The sequence below is a fragment of the Pongo pygmaeus genome, chromosome 1 (assembly GCF_028885625.2).
Source record: "Pongo pygmaeus isolate AG05252 chromosome 1, NHGRI_mPonPyg2-v2.0_pri, whole genome shotgun sequence".
NCBI lineage: Eukaryota > Metazoa > Chordata > Mammalia > Primates > Hominidae > Pongo > Pongo pygmaeus.
This window is the reverse complement of record NC_072373.2, coordinates 184,966,000-184,990,798: the sequence shown is the minus strand read 5'-3', so window position 1 is coordinate 184,990,798 and position 24,799 is coordinate 184,966,000. Positions and strand designations below refer to the sequence as shown.

Below are 24,799 nucleotides of genomic sequence, written 5' to 3'. Positions count from 1 at the left end.
GAGGAAACGAACTACGCATCCCAAGATGCATCGCGCATAGGCAATACGGTCCTGCTACTGGACCCATTTCGTACCTGGGAAATGGAGTCGAAGCTGACTCAAAACTTAACGGCCCAATTGTCCTTGAGACTTCATTCCCCAGCAAGCTCAGCGTGTAACGTGCGCTATGGAGCCGAAAGTCGCAGAGCTGAAGCAGAAGATCGAGGACACGCTATGTCCTTTTGGCTTCGAGGTTTACCCCTTCCAGGTTAGTTTATCCCTCCTGCTGTTCTAGGGCGAGATATATGATTGGCTTCGTTGCAACTGGCGTGAGGCCTCGGGAGCCTCTGATCCTCCTGGGTTCCTGTAGCCCAGTGTCCATGTGACAACAGGGACAGCGTTTCAGTGGGGGCTTGGGTTAAAAAGGTAGTGGTCGAGGCCGGGCATGGTGGCTCACGCCTGCAATCCCAGAACTTTGGGAGGCCGAGGCGGGCGGATCACCTGAGGTGAGGAGTTCGAGACCAGCCTGGCCAACATGGTGAAACCCCATCTCTACTAAAAATATAAAATTAGCCGGGCGTGGTGGTGCATGCCTGTAATCCCAGCTACTCGGAAGGCTGAGGCAGGAGAATCGCTTGAACCCATGAGACGGAGGTTGCAGTGAGCCGAGATTGCGCCATTGCAGTCCAGGCTGAGCAACGAAGAGCGAAACTCCGTGTCAAAAAAAAAAAAAAAAAAAAAAAAGTTGTCGCATGTTTGTCCTTTTACCTCTATATAATGCTATAATGCCGGATTGGTTAACGGGAGACACCATATGACCTGTAACGTGTGTGGCTCAGATTGTCACCGATATAATTTACAAGAAGAAAGGGACCTGTGAGGCAAAGTCACCTTGGAACTTCCTAAAGGATTTAGGAGAGGGCAAAGCCTAGGTTTGCATAGCTATCATTTAGGTCAGTTGAGGAGGGAAGGGCATTCCTGGTGATGAACAGGCAAACAATTGGCTGGTTTGTTCCCTCTACCAACAGAAGGATAATTCATGATATTTCCAGTCATCATTGCTGGGCTGGGCAATGAAACTTTGTACACTCGCCTGGCACAGCAGTCTCAGCACCGCACCCCTACCCCCATTTACACAGTTACATTTCCCCACATCAGTGCCCTGTGCACTGAGCAGTTAAGTTACAAAGCTAAATCAGCTCAGCTTGAGCCCTCTGCCTGATGCTTAAGAGACTACCCACTTCCCATTCCTTCTGCTGAGTGGCTCACAGCAGTCCTGGGAGAGGATATAGAGGGAGAAGTAGGTTGGGTCTAGCTTGAGACTGGTCTTGCCAGAAAAAATGGAATTGAGCTATATATGAAAAGATAGATTGGAAGGAAGGAGGGTTATGTACATCCCAAGTATCAGAAAAAGCTTGAGTAAAGGTGTGGAGATAGTGGTGTGGTGTTACCAAGTAAAAGGGCTTGATGCCTGATGTGTTAGAAGCTAATATTATGACACTGGGTTTTTGAGAAAACAAAAGCTATTTGTTGCAGATCGACCTTTAACTCTTTGAGACACCGTTTCAGTGGATGGCAGGTGTGTGGGAGAGTGAGAATGCCTATCTGGCAAGTTGAGTAGACCTGGCTATTAGGAGCTTTTGTACTGAACAAAGCTAACTGCAGCCCTGCCAGTCACCCTAGGCTCCTACCTCTCACCTCCCTACCCCCACATCCAATCAACCACCAAGACCTATAAGACTGTCTACTGAATCTCCCAAATCCATTCCCTTGTATTCCACCCATCTATGCTGTGGTGCAGGCCACCATTTCTCACTTGGATTACTGTAATAACCTCCTTGCTGTCATTTTACCTCCAGTCCATCCTCCACACTGCAGCCAGTTTGATCTAAAAATGATCATGCTAGTTTACTCCTTAAATCTTCAGTGGCTCTTCACTGTCACCAAATTAAATCCATATTCCTTAAATTGGTATTCAAAGCCAATCAAAATCTCACTCCTATTGATCTCTCCAGCCTTCTCTCCCTCTGATTCTCTCTACAGACCCTTCACTTCCACCAAACTAGACAATTCTCAAATATACCCAGGAATTTTCTGCCAGTGTGTTTGCTTATGCTGTGACTTGTTTATTTTATTCTTTATTTATTTAGAGACAAAGTCTCACTCTGTCCTCCCGGCTGGAGTGCAGTGGTGCAATCATAGCTCACTGCAGCCTCAAACTCCTGGGCTCAAGTGATCCTCCCACTTTAGTCTCCCAAGTAGCTGACTCCAGGCATGCACCAACACTCAGGGTCTCACTTTGTTGCCCTGGCTGGTCTTGAACTCCTGGCCTCAAGTGATCCTCCTGCTTTGGCCAGCCACCCAAAGCACTGGGATTACAGGCATGAGTCACCGCACTCAGTCTGTGACCTCTTTTTAAAATACACACCAGTGAGTTTATGTCTTTTTTGGTGAAATATAAATAATAAATAAATGCACACCAAATTCTCCTCCCTACATCAACCTGACAGTTGACCAGTTGACTTTCTAGCCTTCAAGACTTAGCATCCAAGAAAGCCTTTTCTTTTCTTTTTTTTTTTTTTTTTTTTTTGAGATGGATTTCGCTCTTGTTGCCCAGGCTGGAGTGCAATGGTGCGATCTCAGCTCACCACAACCTCTGCCCTCTGCCTCCCGGGTTCAAGTGATTTTCCTGCCTCAGCCTCCAGAGTAGGTAGGATTACAGGCATGTGCCAACATACCCAGCTAATTTTGTATTTTTTTTAGTAGAGACAGAGTTTCTCCATGTTGGTCAGGCTGGTCTTGAACTCCTGACCTCAGGTGATCTGCCTGTGTTGGCCTCCCAAAGTGCTGGAATTACAGGCATGAGCCACCACGCCCGGCCACAAGGAAGCCTTTTCTAATTTCAGAGGACCCTCATCTGACCCTGTCATTGCACTAGCTATAGTACAGTCATTTCTATTGTTCTTAGTGGTTCTGCCTATTAGAACTTTCTGCAGCCGGGCGTGGTGGCTCTCACCTATAATCCCAGCACTTTGGGAGGCCAAGGTGGGTAAATTACTGGAGGTCAGGAGTTCAAGACCAGCCTAGCCAACATGGTGAAATCCCGTCTCTACTAAAAATACAAATTAGCTGGGCGTGGTGGTGTGCACCTGTAATCCTGGCTACTCGAGAGGCTGAAGCAGGAGAATCGCTTGAGCCCAGGAGGTGGAGGTTGTGGTGAGTCGAGATTGCGCCATTGCACTCTAGCCTGGGCAAGAAGAAGAGCGAAACTCCATCTCAAAAATAATAATAATAATAACTCTCTGCCTTTTTTTTTTTTTTTTGAGATGGAATCTCACTCTGTTGCCCTGGCTGGAGTGCAATGGCGCCATCTTGGCTCACTGCAACCTCTGCCTCCCAGGTTCAAGCGATTCTCCTGCCTCAGCCTCCTGAGTAGCTGAGATTTCTGCCTCTCTATTCTAAGTTCCCTGCCATACAATACATGAACCTATAATAGACATGAGGGGGAACAGACCTAACCACAACAGCCACATTATTAGTTGAGCACTGACACAGACTTCACTTATCTGTTACAGCAGTAAAACCAGCTACAATCAAACAAGTAATGGTCATCCCACTCTGTCCCATTAATGCACAACCCCAGGTAGCCTGTGTAGACCTGTGTCAAGTGTTCTGCACTATGAGTCAGAAATCCCCAGTAAGTGATGTAGGTATATCCATAGCACTTTGTGTGAACAGCAGCAACCTCCACAACTATGTGATTTAGCAAGTTCATTGCAGGTTATGTTATGGGTCTTTGGTTCAGGCTTCTTGTGACATCTCTTCTCCATGTTCAGTGCGTGAATGTGGGTGTAGACAGTGTTACAGGTGAATCCAATTTCTTGGATGTCCAGGCCAAGTGGACAAAAGCAAATATTGTGTGTCCTAAAACTGAAAATAAAGTTTGCATTAATCACATATTTGCTTTGCTGATTGGTCAACCTCAAAAACACAAGCCGGGCACGGAGGCTCACGCCTGTAATCCCAGCACTTTAGGGAGGCGGAGGCGGGTGGATCATCTGAGGTCAGGAGTTTAAGACCAGCCTCGCCAACATGATGAAACCCCGTCTCAACTAAAAATGCAGAAAATGAGCCAGGCGTGCTGGCAGGCAACTGTAATCCCAGCTCCTCGGGAGGCTGAGGCAGGAGAATCACTTGAACCCAGGAGGCGGAGGTTGCAGTGAGCCAAGATCAGGCCACGAACTCCAGCCTGGGGAACAAGAGCAAAATTCCATCTCAAAAAAAAGAAACCAAACACAAGATTCCTGTTTGGGGTTTTGTAGACTAATATGGTGTTGACCGTGGTAACAAGAAAGTCTGTCAAAAGCAGGAAAATCCCATCCTGGGCAACATAGGGAGACCCTGTCTCTACAACAAATTATTTTTTTGTTTTAATTAGCCAGCCAGGTGTGGTGGCTCACACCTGTGGTCCCAGCCACTCGGGAAGCTGAGGAGGGATGATTGCTTGAGGGAGGGAGGTTGAAGATGCAGTGAGCTGTGATTACCTCACTGCACTCTAGCCTAGGTGACAGAGCAAGACTGTCTCAAAAAAAAAAAGCAGGAAAACCCCTGATGGGCTCAAGTCAGAGGTTAAGTACGTTTCTAGCCTCTTTGGTAGCATCAGTTCATCATTAACTGATAAAAATGGTTTTTTTGGCCTGGCACGGAAGCTCACGCCTGTAATCCTAGCACTTTGGGAGGCCAAGGTGGGCAGATCAGTTGAGGCCAGGAGTTCAAGACCAGCCTGGCCAACATGGCAAAACCCCGTCTCTACTAAAAATACAAAAAATTAGCTAGGCCTGGTAGCACACGCCCGTAATCCCTGCTACTTGGGAGGCTGAGGCACAAGAATCGCTTGAACCCAGGAGGCACAGGTTGCAGTGAGCCAACATCATGCCACTGCACCCTAGCCCCTGGGCGACAGTGAGACTGTATACATTAAAAAAAAAAAAAAAAAAGGGCCATTTTGTTTTTAAAGACAGGTTCTCGCCTGGCGCGGTGACTCACGCCTGTAATCCCAGCACTTTGGGAGGCTGATGCAGGTGGATCATGAGGTCAAGAGATCAAGACCATCCTGGCCAACATGGTGAAACTCCGTCTCTACTAAAAAATACAAAAATTAGCTGGGCGTAGTGACGCATGCCTGTAGTCCCAGCAACGCGGGAGGCTGAGACAGGAAAATCACTTGAACCTGGGAGGTGGAGATTGCAATGAGCCGAGGCTGCGCCATTGCACTCCAGCCTGGTGACAGAGTGAGACTCCGTCTCAAAACATAAAATAAAATAAAAAAATAAAGACAGGTTCTCACTCTGTTACCCAGGCTGGTCTCAAACTCTTGGCCCCAAGTAATCCTCCTACCTCAGCCTCCCAAAGTGCTGGGATTGCAGGCATGAGCCACCATGCCCAGCCTAAAAACAGTATTTTAAGAAACTGCCTGGGCTGGGCGTGGTGGCTCACACCTGTAATCCCAACACTTTGGGAGGCCAAGGCAGGTGGATCATGAGGTCAGGAGATCGAGACCACCCTGGCCAACATGGTGAAACCACATCTCTACTAAAAATACAAAAATTAGCCGGGCGTGGTGGCACATGCCTGTAGTCCCAGCTACTCAGGAGGCTGAGGCAGGGGAATCACTTGAACCCGGGAGGCGGAGGTTGCAGTGAGCCTAGATCACGCCACTGCACTCCAGCCTAGGCAACAGAGTGAGACTCCGTCTCAAAAAAAAAAAAAAAAAACAACTGCCTGTTCTCTCCAAATTCATCTCTAGAGTTAGGGTTATATAGCCTGGAACTATGATCTCGTCTTTTGATCTGTCTGTATGGAGATGCTCTGGATATAGTAGAATTTTAATCTATTATAACCCCTTGATCTTCAATGAAGACATAGCTTGCTGCCGCTGATAGTTTCCCCTGACGACATATCAAAAGGGTAAAGAAGTGCTGGTTGGGAAGAGACTGGTGGAACCACATCGTTTTGTGTCATTTGAGGATGAGTTGGACTGTGGCATGAACGGCATTGAGGGTTCAGGTGGCTTTCTCTGTCTCAGGCTTGGCTGCAGCAACATGCTTCTCCAGATTAACAATATTTTTCTGAACAACTGTCATGGCATCATATGTTGATTCTGCTTTGAGAAATCTCCGATCTTGCTTTTGTCTTAGAATGCCTTCAAGATGTTGGACTTGGAGGGCAAGTGCGTTGACAGCCACTTCGACTGTTCCTATGCCCTCATGCACCTCAGTCAGTTGTGGATTTAGGAACTCTGCTCTGTGGGTCCTCGTTCCTGGGTTTTTCATTTTCTTTTATTATTATTATTTTTTGAGGGGGGGTCTCACTCTGTCACCCAGGCTGGAGTGTAGTGGCACGATCTTGTCTCACTGCAACCTCTGCCTACCGGGTTCAAGTGATTCTCCTGCCTCAGCCTCCTGAGTAGCTGCGATTACAGGTGAGTGCCACCATGGTTGTCTAATTTTTGTATTTCTAGTACAGGCAGGGTTTCACCATGTTGGCCAGGCTGGTCTCAAACTCCAGACCTTAGGTGATCCACCTGCCTCGGCCTCCCAAAGTGCTGGGATTACAGCTGTGAGCCACCACGCCCTGCAGGGTTTTTCATTTTCATTGGTTCATTTGTAGTTGGATGAGGCCTGAAATTATTTGTTGTCAGTCAGTCCTTCAATAAATAAAATAATTCCCTGGGCCAGGCTCGGTGGCTCACGCCTATATAATCGCAGCACTTTGGAAGGCCGAGGCAGGTGGGTCCTAGCTGAGGCCAGGAGTTCAGAGACCAGCCAGGCCAACATGGCAAAACCCTGTCTCTACTAAAAATACAAAAACTAGCCAGGTGTGGTGGTGCACATCATAATCCCAGCTGCTCGGGAGGCTGAGGCACGAGAATCACTTGAATCTGGGAGGCCAAAGTTGCAGTGGGCCAAGATCATGCCACTACACTCCAGCCTGGGTGACAGCAAGACTCTGTCTCAAAAAATAATGAATTCCCTGTCAAATTCAGTTGAGTTGTTCATAGAAATAAATCACATAGCATCAGTGAAAATTCACTGAATGAGTGAGATGGAGGCTAGGGCAAAAGTGTGAGGCCTGAAGGTTAAGGTATGGGCCAGGCTACAGCCTAGACTGGCCCTCTCCAGCCTGGCCTGAACTTTCTGTTTCAGGTGGCATGGTACAATGAACTCTTGCCTCCAGCCTTCCACCTACTGCTGCCAGGACCTACCCTGGCCTTCCTGGTACTCAGCACGCCTGCCATGTTTGACCGGGCCCTCAAGCCCTTCTTGCAGAGCTGCCACCTCCAAATGCTGACTGACCCAGTGGACCAGTGTGTGGCCTACCATCTGGGCCGTGTTAGAGAGGTGAGGAAGGCTCAGTTTTCCCCCAGCTCCCAAACCTACAGCTGCCTCCAGTTTCTCCACGCTCAATGCAGGATCTAGACCTAGGGCTAGGAGCCACTTCAAAGGTGAAATGATACCCTAAAGCCAGGCTTGACGTTCTGTGATCTTTCCTCATTCTGCCTTCTCACACACCCAGGTTCCACCACCCTCCTCTAGCAGTCCCCCAGTGTGAAATCAGTCTCACTCACCCTACACTGATGGGCAACTATATGAACCTCAGACCAGGTTTTCCTTGGCCTCCAAGTGGAATAGGAATGAGTCCAACATTCCCCAGGCATTGCTTTGTCCTAGACCTGCAAGCTTTATGCTGTCCTTTTGAGGACAGAACAATATTCTCCCAACACACACTCACATATACACATAACTATGTACATACCTACTGGATCTCCCCAAAGCTGACCATGCCTTCCTTCATATGAGGACTTGTGTATTTCCCTTCAAACATGGGCCCTTCTGGAAATAACTATAACTATGTCCACACTGGAGCCTCCCAAGTTAAGGTCATGTTTTCCCTTCTGAGGACAGGACCATGTTCACATACACACAACAAACTAGGGCTCCCTAGGACAAGGTCATAACTCCCCTCATGCTGACAGTACCCTCTATTTTGTCCGCTGTTTCAGAGCCTCCCAGAGCTGCAGATAGAAATCATTGCTGACTATGAGGTGCACCCCAACCGACGCCCCAAGATCCTGGCCCAGACAGCAGCCCATGTGGCAGGGGCTGCTTACTACTACCAACGACAAGATGTGGAGGCTGACCCATGGGGGAACCAGGTGAGAGGGAAAATGTAAATAGAGGCTGAGACAGACTGGTAAAGGCCTCTCCCTACCAGGTCCCACATTCCTCAGCCTTCCCTGGATGGATGTGACACAACCCAGAACAAATTAGCTTTGTTCTGGATGGGGGGCAGTCCTGTCACATGCGGTTGTCTAACTGGGGACTCGTGAGATCCGAAAACTTAGTCTGCAGAACTGTCTTAGGATACAGGGGGCACAGCAGTGTTAAAGACTAGTGGTGAGACTAGGAAGCCTAGCCATTCCTTGTGCTCAGAATAGTTTATGAAAGGGTTTGCCAAGAAAAGGACAGAGGTTTATGTAGAGTCAGTGTACACTGAGTGGGAAGTTAAGTGAACAGGCCTAGCTTGCAATGATGGCAGTTGGACTTGGTGCCAAGGGGACCTCTGTGACCTTGCTTTTCTTCACTCTCCCCAGCGCATATCAGGTGTATGCATACACTCCCGATTTGGGGGCTGGTTTGCCATCCGAGGGGTAGTGCTGCTGCCAGGGATAGAGGTGCCAGATCTGCCACCCAGAAAACCTCATGACTGTGTACCTACAAGAGCTGACCGTATCGCCCTACTCGAAGGCTTCAATTTCCACTGGCGTGACTGGACTTACCGGGATGCTGTGACACCCCAGGAGCGCTACTCAGAAGAGCAGAAGGCCTACTTCTCCACTCCGCCTGCCCAACGATTGGCCCTATTGGGCTTGGCTGAGCCCTCAGAGAAGCCTAGTTCTCCCTCCCTGGACCTTCCCTTTACCACCCCCGGCCCCAGGAAGCCTGGGAATCCCAGCAGAGCCCGGAGCTGGCTCAGCCCCAGGGTCTCACCACCTGCATCCCCTGGCCCTTGATACCTTTCTCCCACGTAGACCCTGATTTATGGTGGTACTTGCTAGGACTTAATTGGCTTTGGCAAAGCAAAAGGTTTTGAGTACAAGATTACTATTTTTGATAATACAGTAGAGATCTTCCATGAAGATAACAAGGCTCAAGGAAGTTAGGTTTGGCCAAGATAAAGGCCAGGGAACCAGAATTCCCATCTGCCTTCAACTGAGATTTTTTTTTTTTTTAGACAGAGTCTCACTCTGTCACCTAGGCTGGAGTGCAGTGGCACAATCTCTACTTACTGCAACCTCTGCCTCCTGGGTTCAAGCAATTATCTGCCTCAGCCTCCTGAGTAGCTGGGATGACAGGTGCCTGCCACCACACCTGACTAATTTTTTGTATTTTTAGCAGAGATGGGGTTCCATCATCTTGGCCAGGCTGGTCTTTAACTCCTGACCCCGTGATCCACCCATCTTGGCCTCCCAAAGTCCTGGGATTACAGGCGTGAGCCACCGCGCCCAGCCAAGACTCTTTTATCTGTTCCCATTTCTAAACAGTGCCCCAAGATGTTGTCACAGGGCCTAAGGGTCAAATATCCTCTACAGAGTACCTACCAGCAGGGCGTGGTGGCTCCCGCCTGTAATCCCAGCACTCTGGGAGGCCGAGGCAGATGGATCATGAGGTCGAGTTTGAGACCAGCCTGGCCAATATGGTGAAACCCCGTCTCTACTAAAAATACAAAGTTAGCCAGGCATGGTAGCACAGGCCTGTAGTCCCAGCTACTCGGGAGGCTGAGGCAGTAGAATCATTTGAACCAGGGAGGCGGAGGTTGCAGTGAGCCAAGATTGTGTGGCTGCACTCTAGCCTGGGCGACAGTGTGACTCTGTCTCAAAAAAAAAAAAAAAGTACGTACCTCAGGTAGGGACTGAATAAACACGTGTAAGGCACTTTGGAAAAGTACCTGGCATATAGTAAGCAGTATGTTGGCCGTTACCAAAGGCCCTGGGAATTCTGTACTGCTGCTCGTGGGTATAGTCTGGGTTCTAGAGGGGTGGGCAGGTTGGAGTAGCTGAGGAAGACAAGTGGCTGGAATGGCATCACATGATACACAGAAGTATCCTCAGTTCTGAATCTACCTTGGCCTCAAAGGCCCAGGAGAATAACTTTTCCCAGCTGACAGCCTCTCTGAGGACAATGACATACGAATGAGGATCACAGACCTTTGACCAGGCACTGTGGCTCTCACCTGTAATCCCATTTTGGGAGGCTGAGGCGGAGGACCACCTGAGGCAAGGAATTCAGAACCACTCTGGGCAACATAATGACACTAAAAAAGACTATCTCTAATCAAGGCTAGAACCAAGGGAAGGCTAAGAATTGCCCAGTACTGTGCTACTGAAAGCCCTACCCAAGGCCACCAGCCTTGTCTTCCTCTTTCCTCTGTCAGTTCAAAAGGAACAGAAACCTCCAACTCTTTTACATAGCAGGTACCAGGCATTTATCAGAAGAGGCCAAGCTTCTGCTTCCCATGCAGCGCTTTGAATAGTGTGTCCAAGCAAAAATACGCGTCCAAGTAGTCACACTGAGACTTTAACTGGTAAGCCAGCCTGTGGCGTAAGTCGCAGTGCTCTGGCCAACACTAAAGCAGGGCTTATTTTTCTCCCTCATGTGTAATGAAACAAAATGTAACACCTTGGGTTCATTCAGTTCCATTCCCTGCGTCTACCTGTGTCAATATAAATCCCTGATTTGGAGGCAGCTCTCTTCATTTTCCCCAAAACAGGGAAAGCAAGGAGTAAATTCCTCTTAAAATCAAAAGCTAATAATATGCTTCCTAAAATAAAGACTCATCAAGATCTCAGTTCAAGTTTAATACAAACCTCAAAAGATTAATGGGTTGCTCTACTGATACATCATACAAACCAGTGGCCTGCCCACAACGCCAACTCAGGCCATTCCTACCAAAGGAAGAAAGGCTGGTCTCTCTACCCCCTGTAGGAAAGGCCTGCCTTGTAACACACCACAATTCGGCTGAATCTGAAGTCTTGTGTTTTACTAATGGAAAAAAAAAAAATACAGAAGAGGTTTTGTTCTCATGGCTGCCCACCGCAGCCTGGCACTAAAACAGCCCAGCGCTCACTTCTGCTTGGAGAAATATTCTTTGCTCTTTTGGACATCAGGCTTGATGGTATCACTGCCAGGTTTCCAGCCAGCTGGGCACACTGCAAGAGAAAGGTACCACTAATTAATAACCTTCTCAATGGTATGCACCACCATTCTCCTATGGACAAAACCAGTTCTGCACCTGAACACTCAGATACCAGGAAACCTACCCCTGCAATCAGTCTAAGATCATTCACCCTTTTAGTATAAGCTAACCATTTTACAAACATTATATAATCATCACCACAGCCTTAAGATACTATCATGCCTAATTTATTCATGTAGCACTTGAAATTTAAATTTTCCACAAAAAAAGCAAAGTTTAAATGATTTGCCAACACTCTCCAATCCTTAAGGGGGAAAAAAAAGCTAAATAAATGACACACATAGGACTGCGTAAACCCTTAACACTAAACTGTTTCCTTCTGACAGCCCTTCAGAGCTCTGAAGACAGCAAACTCAGTCTGCCTTCTCAGCATTCTTCTAACTCTACCAAACTGGATAGCCTGAACCTTATAAAGGATCAAGAACTTAAGCCCCTGCTTGTTTCATTAAGTAACTGCCATCTACCCCTTGGTACGCAAAAGGCAGAGTTTGAAATTTTTCATAGATTTATACAGAAAGCACAGCCTTCAACCTTTTCCTGACAATGCCTAAGAATGTGCCTCAGGCTAGCCTGAAGAAAATGAGGCAAGGGGACTATCTCTAATTTTTCTTTTCTTTTTTTTTTGAGATGGAGTCTCCCTCTGTTGCGCAGGCTGGAGTACAGTGGCGCAATCTCCACCTCCATCTCACTGCAACCTCGGTCTCCTGGATTCAAGCAATTCTCCTGCATCAGCCTCCCCAATAGCTAGGATTACAGGCGCCCGCCACCACACCCAGCTAAATTTTTTTTTTTTTTTTTTTTTTGAGACAGTCTCATTTCTTCGCCCAGGCTGGAGTGCAGTGGCGCGATCTCAGCTCACTGCAAGCTCCGCCTCCTGGGTTCATGCCATTCTCCTGCTTCAGCCTCCTGTAGCTGGGACTACAGGCACCTGCCACCACGCGCGGCTAATTTTTTGTATTTTTAGTAGAGACAGGGTTTCACCATGTTAGCCAGGATGGTCTCGATCTCCTGATCTCGTGATCCGCCCACCTCGGCCTCCCAAAGTGCTGGGATTACAGGCGTGAGCCACTGCGCCCAGCATCACCCAGCTAATTTTTATAGTTTTAGTAGAGATGGGGTTTCACCATGTTGGCCAGGCTGGTCTCGAACTCCTGACCTCAGGTGATCCACCCACCTTGGCCTCCCAAAGTTCTAGGATTACAGGCATGAGCCACCGCACCCGGCTTGATTTTTCCACTGCCATGTGCTGTCATATTCTACGAGACATGTAGTCATCAAAGAGCAGCAAGAGTCTCAACTGCTCGAGTGAGACATAGAGGCCCCTCTTTGGTCCAAGGATATCATAACCTCAGATGTCAAGACTCTAGGCACAAGGTATAGATGGAACAAGAGTTAAAGCTAAATAGAAGGACTAGCTGCCATTATTTTTCTAAAATCTCCATCTGATTTAGTTATTGGCTTTAGTGATATCAAAGGGATACAATACAGGTCCTAAAGATAAACAAGTTGCAAAGAACAGCATAAAAGCAAAGACTAGGCCACAGCCAGATAGAGGTTTGCCAATAGGTACTACAAGGCGACCAAAAAAGATTCCTTTGTCCAGGATGAAACAAAGAACTGGGCCTCACAGCTAAATAAGAGGAATAATGAACCCAAAAGGACCTTGCCAACTCAGTTTACTGACACTAAGGCCTCATGGCTCTTACAATTATACTTGTATTAGTGACAGATCCCCAGTTAAATGTTTCACTCATATCCAACACTGTTGGGTATGGGAAGCAGAAGCGGGTGGATCACCTGAGGTCAGGAGATCAAGACCAGCTTGGCCAACATAATGAAACCCCGTCTCTACTAAAAATACAAAAAATTAGCTGGGCATGGTGGTGGGCGCCTGTAATCCCAACTACTAGGGAGGCGGAGGCAGAATTGCTTGAACTCGGGAGGCGGAGGTTGCAGTGAGTTGAGATTGCACCACCGCACTGTAGCCCAGACGACAGTGCGAGACTCCATTTCAAAAAAAAATAAATAAATAAGTGTGGCAGCTGGGCACAGTGGTTCATGCCTATAATCCCAGCACTTTGGGAGGCCAAAGTGGGAGGATTGCTTGAGTTCAGGAGTTTAAGACCAGCCTGGCCAACATGGCAAAATACCATCTCTACAAAACATACAAAAATAGTGGGGCGTGGTGGTGGACCCCTGTAGTCCTAGCTACTCAGAAGGCTGAGGCAAGAGAATCGCTTGAACCCAGGAGGTGGAGGCTGCAGTGAGCTGAGATCACACCACTGCACTCCAGTCTGGGCGACAAAACAAGATGCTGTCTCAAAAAAAAAAAAAAAGTGTTTGGCATTCATTGGCTCTTAAATGGTGCCTTAGAGGCTGTACATGTTCCAGTGGGATGGGAAGCAACAGAGACCAACAGAGTCTGAAGAAGCAAGCTTCTGAGTTATGAAAGCCTGGGTTCGGGAGACTAACCTATATGTAGGTTCCTAGGAAAGTCCAGTTAAAGGGCCTACTTTCCCACTGCCGCCTCCTTCTTAATGCTGAACCTCATCTCCCACAAGGGGGCAGTCTCAGCAGATGGCAGCTGAGCCATGTGTCATCTGTCTAGGCTAACTGCCCACACATCCTTCTGCAAAAGGTACCTCCTGGTTATCAGTGCTCACTGATCCCTATATAATCAGACTCTAATCCCTGTAAAAAGATTACTTGGTGCTAGCCAAGCTAGCACCTTTGGGTCTTCCCAAACATACACCACTAATCCAGACTCTAATAACTTCATTTTCTTTAAATCACAAGATCAGAGCTAAAATAGGCCTTAGAAAGCTAGTCTGGGCTGGGCGCAATGGCTCACGGGAGGCGGAGGTTACAGTAAGCCAAGACTGCGCCACTGCACTCCAGCCTGGGCAACAGAGCAAGACTCCATCTCGCAAAAAATAAATAAATAAATAAATAAAAATATGAACTATATGGATTAACCTCTTCTCTCAATAAAGTTATTTTTAAAATGGCATGCTTTATCTCTAGATGTGATTCCCAACCATTTTGTTTTGCCCTAATACATCTGTGAGATCATCCTACATTCAGTAAGTTAGACCTTTGGGAGTGACTGATTCTAAATGAGCAGGAGAGAAGAGAGGAGTATGTATACTTTGAATAAAAAAGCCTTTATATTCTCCTTCCCAAGCTTTTCCATTACCCTCACCCTCACAACACACTGTAATCCAGGGGCTTCAATTTATGAAGAGAAATACCCGTTTTCTTATTTGGTAGCTTCTGTTCCTACTATCTTTCCCATTCTACCACTGTGGGGAAAAGAAAGAGATCAGATTGTTACTGTGTCTGTGTAGAAAGAAGTAGACATAGACTCCATTTTGTTCTGTACTAAGAGAAATTCTTCTGCCTTGAGATGCTGTTAATCTGTAACCTTACCCCCAACCCTGTGCTCCCTGAAACACGTGCTGTGTCAACTCAGGGTTAAATGGATTAAGGGCTGTGCAAGATGTGCTTTGTTAAACAAATGCTTGAAGGCAGCATGCTCGTTAAGAGCATCACCACCACTCCCTAATCTCAAGTACCCAGGGACACAAACACGCGGAAGGCCGCAGGGACCTCTGCCTAGGAAAGCCAGGTATTGTACAAGGTTTCTCCCCATGTGATAGTCTGAAGTATGGCCTCGTGGGAAGGGAAAGACCTGACCGTCCCCCAGCCCGACACCCGTAAAGGGTCTGTGCTGAGGAGGATTAGTATAAGAGGAAGGAATGCCTCTTTGCAGTTGAGACAAGAGGAAGGCATCTGTCTCCTGCCGGTCCCTGAGCAATGGACTGTCTCAGTATAAAACCCAATTGTATATTCCATCTACATACAATAGATAGGGGAAAACCGCCTTAGCGCTGGAGGTGGGACATGCGGGCAGCAATACTGCTCTTTAAGGCATTGAGATGTTTATATGTATGCATATCTAAAGCACAGCACTTAATTCTTTACCTTGTTCATGATGCAGAGGCCTTTGTTCACGTGTTTATCTGCTGACCTTCTCTCCACTATTATCCTATAACCCTGCCACATCCCCCTCTCTGAGAAACACCCAAGAATGATCAGTAAATACTAATGGAACTCAGAGGCCAGCGGGATCCTCTGTATGCTGTACGCTGGTCCCCTGAGCCCCCTTATTTCTTTCTCTATACTTTGTCTCCGTGTCTCTTTCTTTTCCAAGTCTCTCATTCCACCTAACAAGAAACACCCACAGGTGTGGAGGGGCAACCCACCCCTTCATACCACCACTCTGTTGTCCTGTTATCAGACAGATGGCTTACCTTCCCCATGTTTGTCAGTGAACTGGAAGGCCTGAACTAGTCTCAAAGTCTCATCCACAGAGCGGCCAACAGGGAGGTCATTTACAGTGATCTGCCGAAGAATACCCTTATCATCAATGATAAAAAGGCCTCTGGGAAAAGAGATGAAAGGAAAAGCAATACAGGTTTAGAGATGTGCTTTGTTAGAATACAGAAGCTTGAAGCCTTAAGGAAATGGACTGGTCTCCACATTCGTACTGGCCTGGCCTTAGTGAGGAGGCCCCGGCATAAAGGAATGAAATGACGAAGGAGTCTCTACAGATCAGGGCTCTAGATCTCTCCAAATAAAAGGCTTTCAGCCAACTGGATACTTGTCCTGATGACACACCTGAACGAGATGCCTTCATCAGCCTTTAAGACCCCATAATCCTGAGCAATGGTGCGCTTTGGGTCTGATACCAAAGGAATGTTCATGGGTCCCAGTCCTCCTTGTTTCTTAGATGTGTTGATCCTATGGCAAAAGGCAAACATACAGTTACATTCAAACTCTTGACTTAACTGTACCCATTCCTCTTTCCCCTTTCCCATATTCCTAATCTAACTTTCCAAAAAAAACTGTTTTTTTTCCTTTTCCAGCAATAAAGTGAATGCTGAGAACAGTTAAGGTAGGTCACTAGGGTACACTCAACTGCAACTGAAGCTGCTGCTTCTCTGCTGCCAGGTCATGAGAGCAATAAGAGAAAGTCAGACTTTGCACTCCCTTCCATGAGATGCCAATACTTGAAAGTCTATTGCCAAAGCTTCCCAGTTGCTGTTTTAAAAGTTCACATGCCAGCTGGGTGCAGTGGCTCACACCTGTAATCTCAGCACTTTGGGAGGCCGAGGCGGGCAGATCACGAGGTCAGGGGATCGAGACCATCCTGGCTAACACGGTGAAACACCGTCTCTACTAAATTAAATACAAAAAATTAGCCGGGCATGGTGGCAGGAGTCTGTAGTCCCAGCTACTCGGGAGGCTGAGGCAGGAGAATGGCGTGAACCTGGGAGGCGGAGCTTGCAGTGAGCGGAGATCACACCACTGCACTCCAGCCTGGGCAACAAAGCGAGATTCCATCTCAAAAAAAAAAAAAAAAAAAAGTTCACATGCCAAATAGACCAAGAGATTTACCATGCTAGATGACAGAAGTGAGAATCCACAGAAGCACCAATCACTTGGCAGTTGAGTTTCTTAAATTCTTCTGCCCTATCACTGAAAGCAATGATCTCCGTGGGGCACACAAAGGTGAAGTCAAGAGGGTAAAAGAAGAACACAACATATTTTCCTGGGGGAAAAATCGGAGTCATGCTTAGCATTCGACACAGACTTCTTTGCTTTATATTTTCCTATACAAAAAGAAGCAAGTTCATGGCTGACACAATAACCACTAACTGCCAAGATGCTCAATATAGATGTCTCCTAGAAGCTACTTTTAGAACCTGGTGCATTAGGAAGACCTGAATGAAAAAAACTTCCAATCCCATACTTTATTCTCCTGCCTCCATGTTCTTAGCTACCAACTACAGAATAAACACTGTTCAGTCTAATTTTGATCTTTTCTGAGTGGCTAAAATTAACATAAACACCAAGTTCTCCAAAGACAGCAAAAGCAAGGATGCACTTACAAGCATGGCTTAATGCCAATGCTTAACAGTGCCCAGAGAAAGCTGAATTGCAGTACTCTTCTGCTGTAGAGATAAGACACCAATAAGAAGTCAGAGCCTTTGCACTTCTCCCGTGATGAACCATAGTAATGGAACAAGCATGGTTTAAGTGATCACATGTGTTCCTAACGTGCCTGACAGGACAGGAAAAATTTTAAGCCAGGCACAGTGGTGTGTGCCTGTAGTCCCAGCTACTTGGGAGGCTGAGGTGGGAGGATCCCTTGACCCCAGGAGTTTGAGGCCAGCCTGGGCAATAGAGCAAGACTGTCTCAAAACAACAAAAATACATATATACATACACACACAGAGAGAGAGAGAGAGACAGAAAAGACAAAAGTACTAATGAGTAACAGAACTTCTAGCTGCAATTTTAATGAAGTCACTGGGATTAACCACTGAAATAACAGATCTTCAAACTGGCCAGGCAGCCTTCTCGCCACACCCACCAGGCTTAAATACTAGAACAATTCCAAATATTCACTCATTTCCAGGTAGCAGCAATGTTTGAAAAGTCAAACAGGCTGGGTGTGGTGGCATGGTGGCTGACGTCTGTAATCCCAGCAGTTTGGGAGGCCAAGGCGGGTGGATGACCTGAGGTCAGGAGTTCAAGACCAGGCTGACCAACATGGTGAAACGTGTCTCTACTAAAAATACAAAAATTAGCTGGGCGTGATAGCGGGAGCCTGAAATCTCAGCTACTGGGGAGGCTGAACCAGGAGAATCACTTGAACCAGGGAGACGGAGGTCACAGTGACCTGAGATCATGCCACTCACTGCACTACAGCCTGTGCAACAAGAGCAAAATTCCATCTCAGAAAAAAAAAGCCAAACAAGCAGCCCTCTTTGACATTTACCACTTTGCAGTATCACTGGAAATTAACTCATCTGAAAAACCCCTCCAGGGCTTTGCCTAACAAGCACTTTGGGGCCTCAGCAAGTCAAGCTCTGGAGGGCAGAAAGCAGCTCCTCCTAGACCTCCTGCTTATACACCTGGGCCAAGGTCACCTCCCTATGGTGCAACTTAACTTGTTTGCTGGGAGAAGCCCCAACAACAAAGTGTGATTATATCAGGAAACCTAGTCAAATGTTCTACCAAAAACTAACTCCAGGAACTAATACTACACCACTGAGAAAAGGACACTTGACACCTGAGTCTCAGGTTAGCATTCTAAGGAATCTATATCCTCAACTGTCCCAGGAGATCCAGCTGCTCTGGCACTACAAGGTAAAGAAAGGAGGAGGCTCAACAGAACTTGCCAAGTGTCTGCATGAAACTATGACAACAGAGGCCGGGCGCGGTGGCTCACGCCTGTAATCCCAGAACTTTGGGAGGCCGAGGCGGGTGGATCACAAGGTCAGGAGATCGAGACCATCCTGGCAAACATGGTGAAACGCCGTCTCTACTAAAAATACAAAAAAATTAGCCGACCGTCGTTGCGGGCACCTGTAGTCCCAGCTATTCAGGAGGCTGAGGCCTGAGAATGGCATGAACCCAGAAGGCGGAGCTTGCAGTGAGCTTAGATCGCACCACTGCACTCTAGCCTGGGCGACAGAGCGAGACTCTCAAAAAACAAAAAAAAAACAACTATGACAACAGAAAGGAGAGTTGTTCCATCTGTAACATCAACTCTCCTCTGGGGTCAAAACAGGCAAGGGAAAGTGCCTAGCCCTCAGCCTAATATTAACAGCTGTGATATATACGTGACCCAAACAAACTGAACGAGCAGTGTCACAGCTCCAAAGGTTTGAGTGAGCTCTGAGACTTTAAATGTAGAATGTCTCTTATAACAAGCGATAATGAGTATTTCTCCAATAATAAAATAGAGGAGGGCCAGATGCAGTGGCTCACACCTGTTATCCCAGCACTTTGAAAGGCTGGGGCAGGCAGAGGGCTTGAGCCCAGGAGTTGCAGACCAGCCTGGGCAACATGGCGCCCATCTCTACAAAAAGTACAAAAATTAGGCCGGGCGTGGTGGCTCATGCCTGTAATCCCAGCACTTTGGGAGGCCGAGGTGGGTGGATCACCTGAGGTCAGGAGTTCGAGACCAGCCTGACCACCATGGAGAAACCCCGTCTCTACTAAAAATACAAAAAAAAATTAGCCAGGCATGATGGCGCATGCCTGTTATTCCAGCTACTCGGGAGGCTGAGGCGGGAGAATTGCTTGAACCTGGGCAGTGGAGGTTGTGGTGAGCCGAGATCACGCCATTGCATTCCCGCCTGGGCAACAAGAGCAAAACTCCGTCTCAAAAAAAAAAAAAAAAAAAAAAAAAAATACAAAAATTAGCCGGACATGGCAGCATGCCCCTACAGTCCCAGCTACTCAGGAGGCTGAGGTGGGAGGATCATCTGAGCCCAGAGAGGTAGAGGCTGCAGTGAGCCATGACTGCGCCACTGCACTCCAGCCTGGGTGACAGAATGAGACCCTGTCTCAAAAATAAAAATAAAGAAAGAAAATAGAGGAGGAATACTGAAAAGATAATTAAGCTAGTATGTCTAGACATAATGAAGCATGTGGTTTCTCCAGAAGTGATTTGGTCCTAGGATATACACCCTGTAATCACTAGATAATCACCACTTCAACATGAAGGTAACAACCTAAATACTTCTTCCTAGGAGACAAAACATTTTACAGTCAAACATAACATTGACACAAATCTAACAAGCCATCCCTAGAATATAAAATAACTCCATCTCAATGAGCCCAGTGTAAATTTTCTCACCTTTGTAGTCAGACAGGCTGATATCTTTAAACTGACCATCTGGCATAACGGCTGTGGCTTTGAAGTTGGGGGCAGGGTGCCCAATTTTAGCATTTCCTGAAGACATCTTCCTATCAGCTAGAAATAACAGAAATGAATTAGAAACAAGCCTTAATTTTCTACATAACCAGCAGCCTTCACCTACTTAAAGAGACTTAGCTGTAAACAATCAAGGCATTGTCCAGTGTCCCTGAATACATTAAATGTTGTTTTAGTAAGAAGCTCCGGCCAGCAGTCAAGGGTCACAATCTGAGCTTTCCAACTTTTGGAACGAAACAAGTCTCTGAATCTCAGCCTTTGTTTTCATTTAAAAACAGCAAGGCAATTTCTTTATATACTGAGATAACCTCTCATTCTTTCTGAACCATTAGTGCAGTGGCATCTTATTCATTATACAGAAGCAGAGAGAGAGGCAGGTGAAGACTCTCAAACCAGAATCCAAATGCACAATGCCTCAAACACTTTTGTTTGGCTCCCCAAAAGTCACGTTGACCTTTCCCATCACTGTGCCTCCACCTGCCTTCGTAACATCAGAAGCATATTTGACTTTTCTCCAGGTAGCTTTGTCCAAGACAGCACACAACCTATAACCCTATAACTAATTCAACTTGTTTTATTTGTTTTTGTTTTTGTTTTTGACGGAGTTTCACTCTTGGGGCCCAGGCTGGAATGCAATGGCGTTATCTCAGCTCACTGCAACCTCCGCCTCTCGGGTTCAAGCGATTCTCCTGCCTCAGCCTCCGTAGTAGCTGGGATTACAGGCGCAGGCCACCACACCCAGCTAATTTTTTTGTATTTCTATTAGAGACGGGGTTTCTCCATGTTGGTCAGGCTGGTCTTAAACTCCTCACCTCAGATGATCGCCCAACACAGCCTCCCAAAATGCTGGGATTACAGGCGTGAGCCACCGCGCCCTTCCAGCCAGTCCAACTTTTAAGAGGCAAGACCACTGGGCGCAGTGTCTCACACCTGTAATCCCAGCAGTTTGAGAGGCCCAGGCGGGCAGATCACCAGGTCAGGAGTTCGAGACCAGTCTGGTCAACATGGTGAAACCCCTCTCTACTAAAAACACAAAAATTAGTCGGGCGTGGTGGTGCATGCCTGTAATCACAACTACTCAGGAGGCTGAAGCAGGAGAATCGCTTGAACCCGGGAGGCAGAGGTTGCAGTAAGCCGAGATTGCGCCACTGCACTCCAGCCTGGGCAACAGAGTGAGACTCTGTCTCAAAAAAAAAAAAAAAAAGAGGCAAGACCAAGATATTGGCATCTGCTTAATTTCAAATCTTTAGGTATTGTGTAAGCCCTAGAATTCCCTTCACAAACGGGTTCCTGACTTTGGGGCTAATATCCCAGGGCGAAAATAAGTAGAAGAATCAATTTACTGCTGAAAAGGAAGGTTGCGCTGGATTCACCCAGATCAACACCAAGATTAGTTTTGAGATCTTGGCCAAGCGCTGTGGCTCAAGCCTGTAATCCCAGCACTTTGGGAGGCCGAGGCAGGCAGATCACCTGAGGTCAGAAGTTCAAGACCAGCCTGGCCATCATAGTGAAACCCCGTCTCTAACAAAAATACAAAAAATTAGCCGGGCGTGGTGGCACGTGCCTGTAGTCCCAGCTACTCGGGAGGCTGAGGTAGGAGAATGGCGTGAACCCGGGAGGCGGAGGCTGCAGTGAGCCGAGATCGAGCCACTGCACTCCAGCCTGGGCAACAGAGCGAGACTCCGTCTCAAAAAAAAAAAAAAAAAATACAAAAATTAGCCGGTGCTTGGTGGCACAAGCCTGTAATGCCAGCTACTCGGGAGGCTGAGGCAGGAGAATTGCTTGAGTTCGGGAGACAGAGGTTGCAGTAAGCCGAGACCGCGCCACTGCACTCCAGCCTGGCCGACAGAGCGAGACTCTAGCTCAAAAAACAGAGATTTAACCCACTAAGCCGCGGTCTGAAAGCTCTTTCAAGTCCCAAAGTTCTTAGTTCACAATACCACAACCAAAAGAAATTTTGTAAGCATGGATCTTAGCAAACTTTTAACTGTTTTTCAAAAAGTCCTTAACACCTTTAACGACAAAAAACAAAAACCAAAAACTAAGGCATGCTGCAACTTGGTGCCCCCAAATGGCCTTCTCGTCCAATCCTACTTTCCCAGGTGGCCCCCAAGTACAAAACCCAACCAATTCGGGGTAAAGGCTGCTGGGATTCAGGCCGGCGCCGGGCCCCTTCAGGGGATCTGCCCAGCGTAGAGGGCCACATCCCTAAACTCCACTTCAGGTACCCCCTGTCCCTCCCCAGCACTGGAGAAAGCACCAGCGGAGAGAGTGCTTCAGCGGGGACATTTGGGCTCATAGCTAACTCCATTCCACGCACAGGAAAATAAAGACGGGGAAAGGGTACCCGAAGCTCCGCAACTAGTCAAGGCTCAGGACCCGGAACAGCCAAATACATACAGGCTGTCTTCTACAGCCACAAGTCCGGATACAGGTCCATTCCAGAAGCTTCCCGAACCCACCCCGTCCGGCAGGAGGCTAGTCTTGGAGACCCCACCACCAGCCCGCCCAGACGCCGCGCCACGTGCTCGAGTTGCCGGGGGAAGACTCGACTCGAGTCCACGCTAGCCTTGGGGTTCAACCAGGTCCCCGCACCTACGTGGGGGGCCCACGAGAAGGGTGTGCGCAGCGCTCAAGCAGTCTCGGACTCTGGGCCTCCCCCGGCTGCCTCACGCATCACAGCACCCCCACCCAAGCGCGGGCGGGTCCCGGACAGGAGGAGGAAGAGGCAACAGGCAAGAAGGGCGCGCCGCGCCTCACTCCGCAGGGGCCGCACTGCCCACACTCACCAGTCCCGACGCAAGTCGCAGAAACAAACCACCGACGCCAGGCAAGAACAGGACGCGCAAAAGCTCCCCGGGGCGCTGCCTTTATAGCCAGTAGGGCTCTCGCGAGAGTCAGAACGGACTGGGGTGCCGGAGGAGGAGAGAGAGGAGGGGGATGTGGCCCGAGCCCCGCCCGGCGCGCCCAGCCGGAATGACTCGGCGCTTTCCCTCGTTGGGGCGGGCGCGGAAAAATACTAATACCCCACCCTGTTGTGGATGGCTGAGGTTGGAGTGAGGCGCCCTTATGGCCGCTCCCGAACCCAAACGCTTAGGTGAATCCTAGATCTCTGCGGAAAACCAGGATTCTCTTTACTTCCAGGACCACTACGCACTATGACCTCAATGCCCAAACTAGAGTAAGCGTCTTAGCTGCTGCCCATGGAGGAGCACGTCTAACCACACCAAGCCATGAGAACTGTCTATCCAAATATTTCTTAAGTTCTCAGCCTTAACCCCAGCGCAGATCCTCAGTAACCCTCATGGCTTAGATAGCTTCTTTCATTGTTCTCTTTAATTACAGGGTTGCTGCTTTCTGTTGTAAAGGAAAATAAAATATCAGGACTCCTAAACTTACGCCAAAGGGAAAGTTCAGCTTGGGAGGCTGACTCAGCTACACGACCATCCTCTCCCCGGATGAATAATTTGACTTTACAATCTTGAGTCAAAACATTACACATTAGCCAGACCCATACGGTAAGGCAAAAGGCCTCAGACATTTCCTGATGACTACCCCCCACAAACACACATACACAAAATCATAATTAATTATTTGCTCCCCTGGAAACCTTTAAAGTATGTAGCCTCCCATAAAACAAGGACGTGTCAAGTGCAACTAGATCTACAATATAAAGTCTAGTTCCTAAAACTAAAGTTTGTTCTATTCCACATTTTTTTTTGAGACGGAGTCTCACTCACCCTGTCGCCCAGGCTGTAGTGCAGTGGCACGGTGTTGGCTTACTGCAACCTCCACCTCCCGGGCTCAAGCGATTCTCCCGCCTCACCTCCGGAGTATCTGGGACTACAGGCACGCACCACCACGCCCAGCTAATTTTTTGTATTTTTAGTAGAGACGGGGTTTCATCATATTGGCTAGGCTGGTCTCCAACGCCTGACCTCAGGTGATCCGCCCGCCTTGGCCTCCCAAAGTGCTAAGAATATAAGCGCGAGCCACTGCACCTGGCCTCTATTCCACAAATTCCATAAATGTTCACTACTAGATTACCTTTCTGCTAGACTACTTTCTACCTTTCTAGTAGTACCTTACCACTAGATTACCCTGAGTCAACCACATAATCGTTTTTTTCCTCCATTCCCTTTTTCCTCAAACATTCACCTTATGTAAAAATGTAGATGTAGGCCACCTAGGAGGGCGGATCATAAGGTCAGGAGATCGAGACCATCCTGGCCAACATGGTGAAACCCTGTCTCTGCTAAAATACAAAAACTTAGCCGAGCGTGGTGGCGCGCCTGTAGTCCTAGCTACTCGGGAGGCTGAGGCAGGGGAATCGCTTGAACCCGGAGGCAGAGGTTGCAGTGAGCCGAGAGCACCACTGCACTCCAGCCTGGCAACAGAGCAAGACTCCGTCTCAAAAAACGAAACGTAGATTTACTGAGCATTAGCTAAAGTCTTTGCCTCAATCTTTCCCACCCCCACTTTTCAAGGAAAATGTATAAATACTAAAAACCTCCTGAGAACCTCTTGGGAAGAAACAGCCACAAAAGTGTCTGTGACATGGTTTAGTCAGTTTAGTTACTCATTTCAATTAACACTCTCTTATCCATCCCTCCACTGCAGCTGAAGGAAATCTTTCTGAAGTCTGATCATGTCACTCTTATTCGTGGTTTAAAAGCTGGGGCTAAAGAAAGAAATAAAGTAAAATTTAAA

General features: G+C 47.7%; 2 protein-coding genes across 3 annotated transcripts; one reads left to right on the top strand and one right to left on the bottom strand.

Annotated features, from left to right (window-relative positions):
• Positions 1-111: 111 nt before the first annotated feature.
• Positions 112-10,882, top strand: MMACHC (metabolism of cobalamin associated C). The gene is made up of 4 exons (XM_054490063.2): positions 112-247; positions 7,185-7,379; positions 8,042-8,194; positions 8,633-10,882. The coding sequence occupies exons 1-4, from the start codon at positions 167-169 to the stop codon at positions 9,050-9,052; spliced, it is 849 nt and encodes a 282-aa protein (XP_054346038.1). The 5' UTR covers positions 112-166; the 3' UTR covers positions 9,053-10,882.
• Positions 10,883-23,943, bottom strand: PRDX1 (peroxiredoxin 1). 2 transcript variants are annotated; one of them, XM_054490084.2, is made up of 6 exons: positions 23,830-23,943; positions 20,012-20,128; positions 16,756-16,909; positions 15,976-16,098; positions 15,609-15,739; positions 10,883-11,248 (listed from the first exon to the last, which is right to left on the bottom strand). In XM_054490084.2, exons 2-6 carry the CDS (start codon positions 20,115-20,117, stop codon positions 11,163-11,165), a joined length of 600 nt encoding a protein of 199 aa, XP_054346059.1. In that variant the 5' UTR covers positions 20,118-20,128; positions 23,830-23,943; the 3' UTR covers positions 10,883-11,162. The 2 variants fall into 2 exon arrangements, with proteins under 2 accessions (XP_054346059.1, XP_054346049.1); XM_054490074.2 differs by lacking the exon at positions 23,830-23,943 and adding an exon at positions 22,879-23,334.
• Between the last annotated feature and the right edge of the window lie 856 nt (positions 23,944-24,799).

Bases quoted from the DNA above. Each gene is read 5' to 3' on its own strand.
- MMACHC (XM_054490063.2), top strand. From the start codon at position 167: ATGGAGCCGAAAGTCGCAGAGCTGAAGCAGAAGATCGAGGACACGCTA. The intron at 248-7,184 runs GTTAGTTTATCC...TTTCTGTTTCAG, and splicing joins TCGAGGTTTACCCCTTCCAG to GTGGCATGGTACAATGAACT. The intron at 7,380-8,041 runs GTGAGGAAGGCT...CCGCTGTTTCAG, and splicing joins ATCTGGGCCGTGTTAGAGAG to AGCCTCCCAGAGCTGCAGAT.
- PRDX1 (XM_054490084.2), bottom strand. From the start codon at position 20,117: ATGTCTTCAGGAAATGCTAAAATTGGGCACCCTGCCCCCAACTTCAAA. The intron at 16,910-20,011 runs GTGAGAAAATTT...TTTTTCCCCCAG, and splicing joins CAGCCTGTCTGACTACAAAG to GAAAATATGTTGTGTTCTTC. The intron at 16,099-16,755 runs GTAAATCTCTTG...CTTTTGCCATAG, and splicing joins CACTTCTGTCATCTAGCATG to GATCAACACATCTAAGAAAC.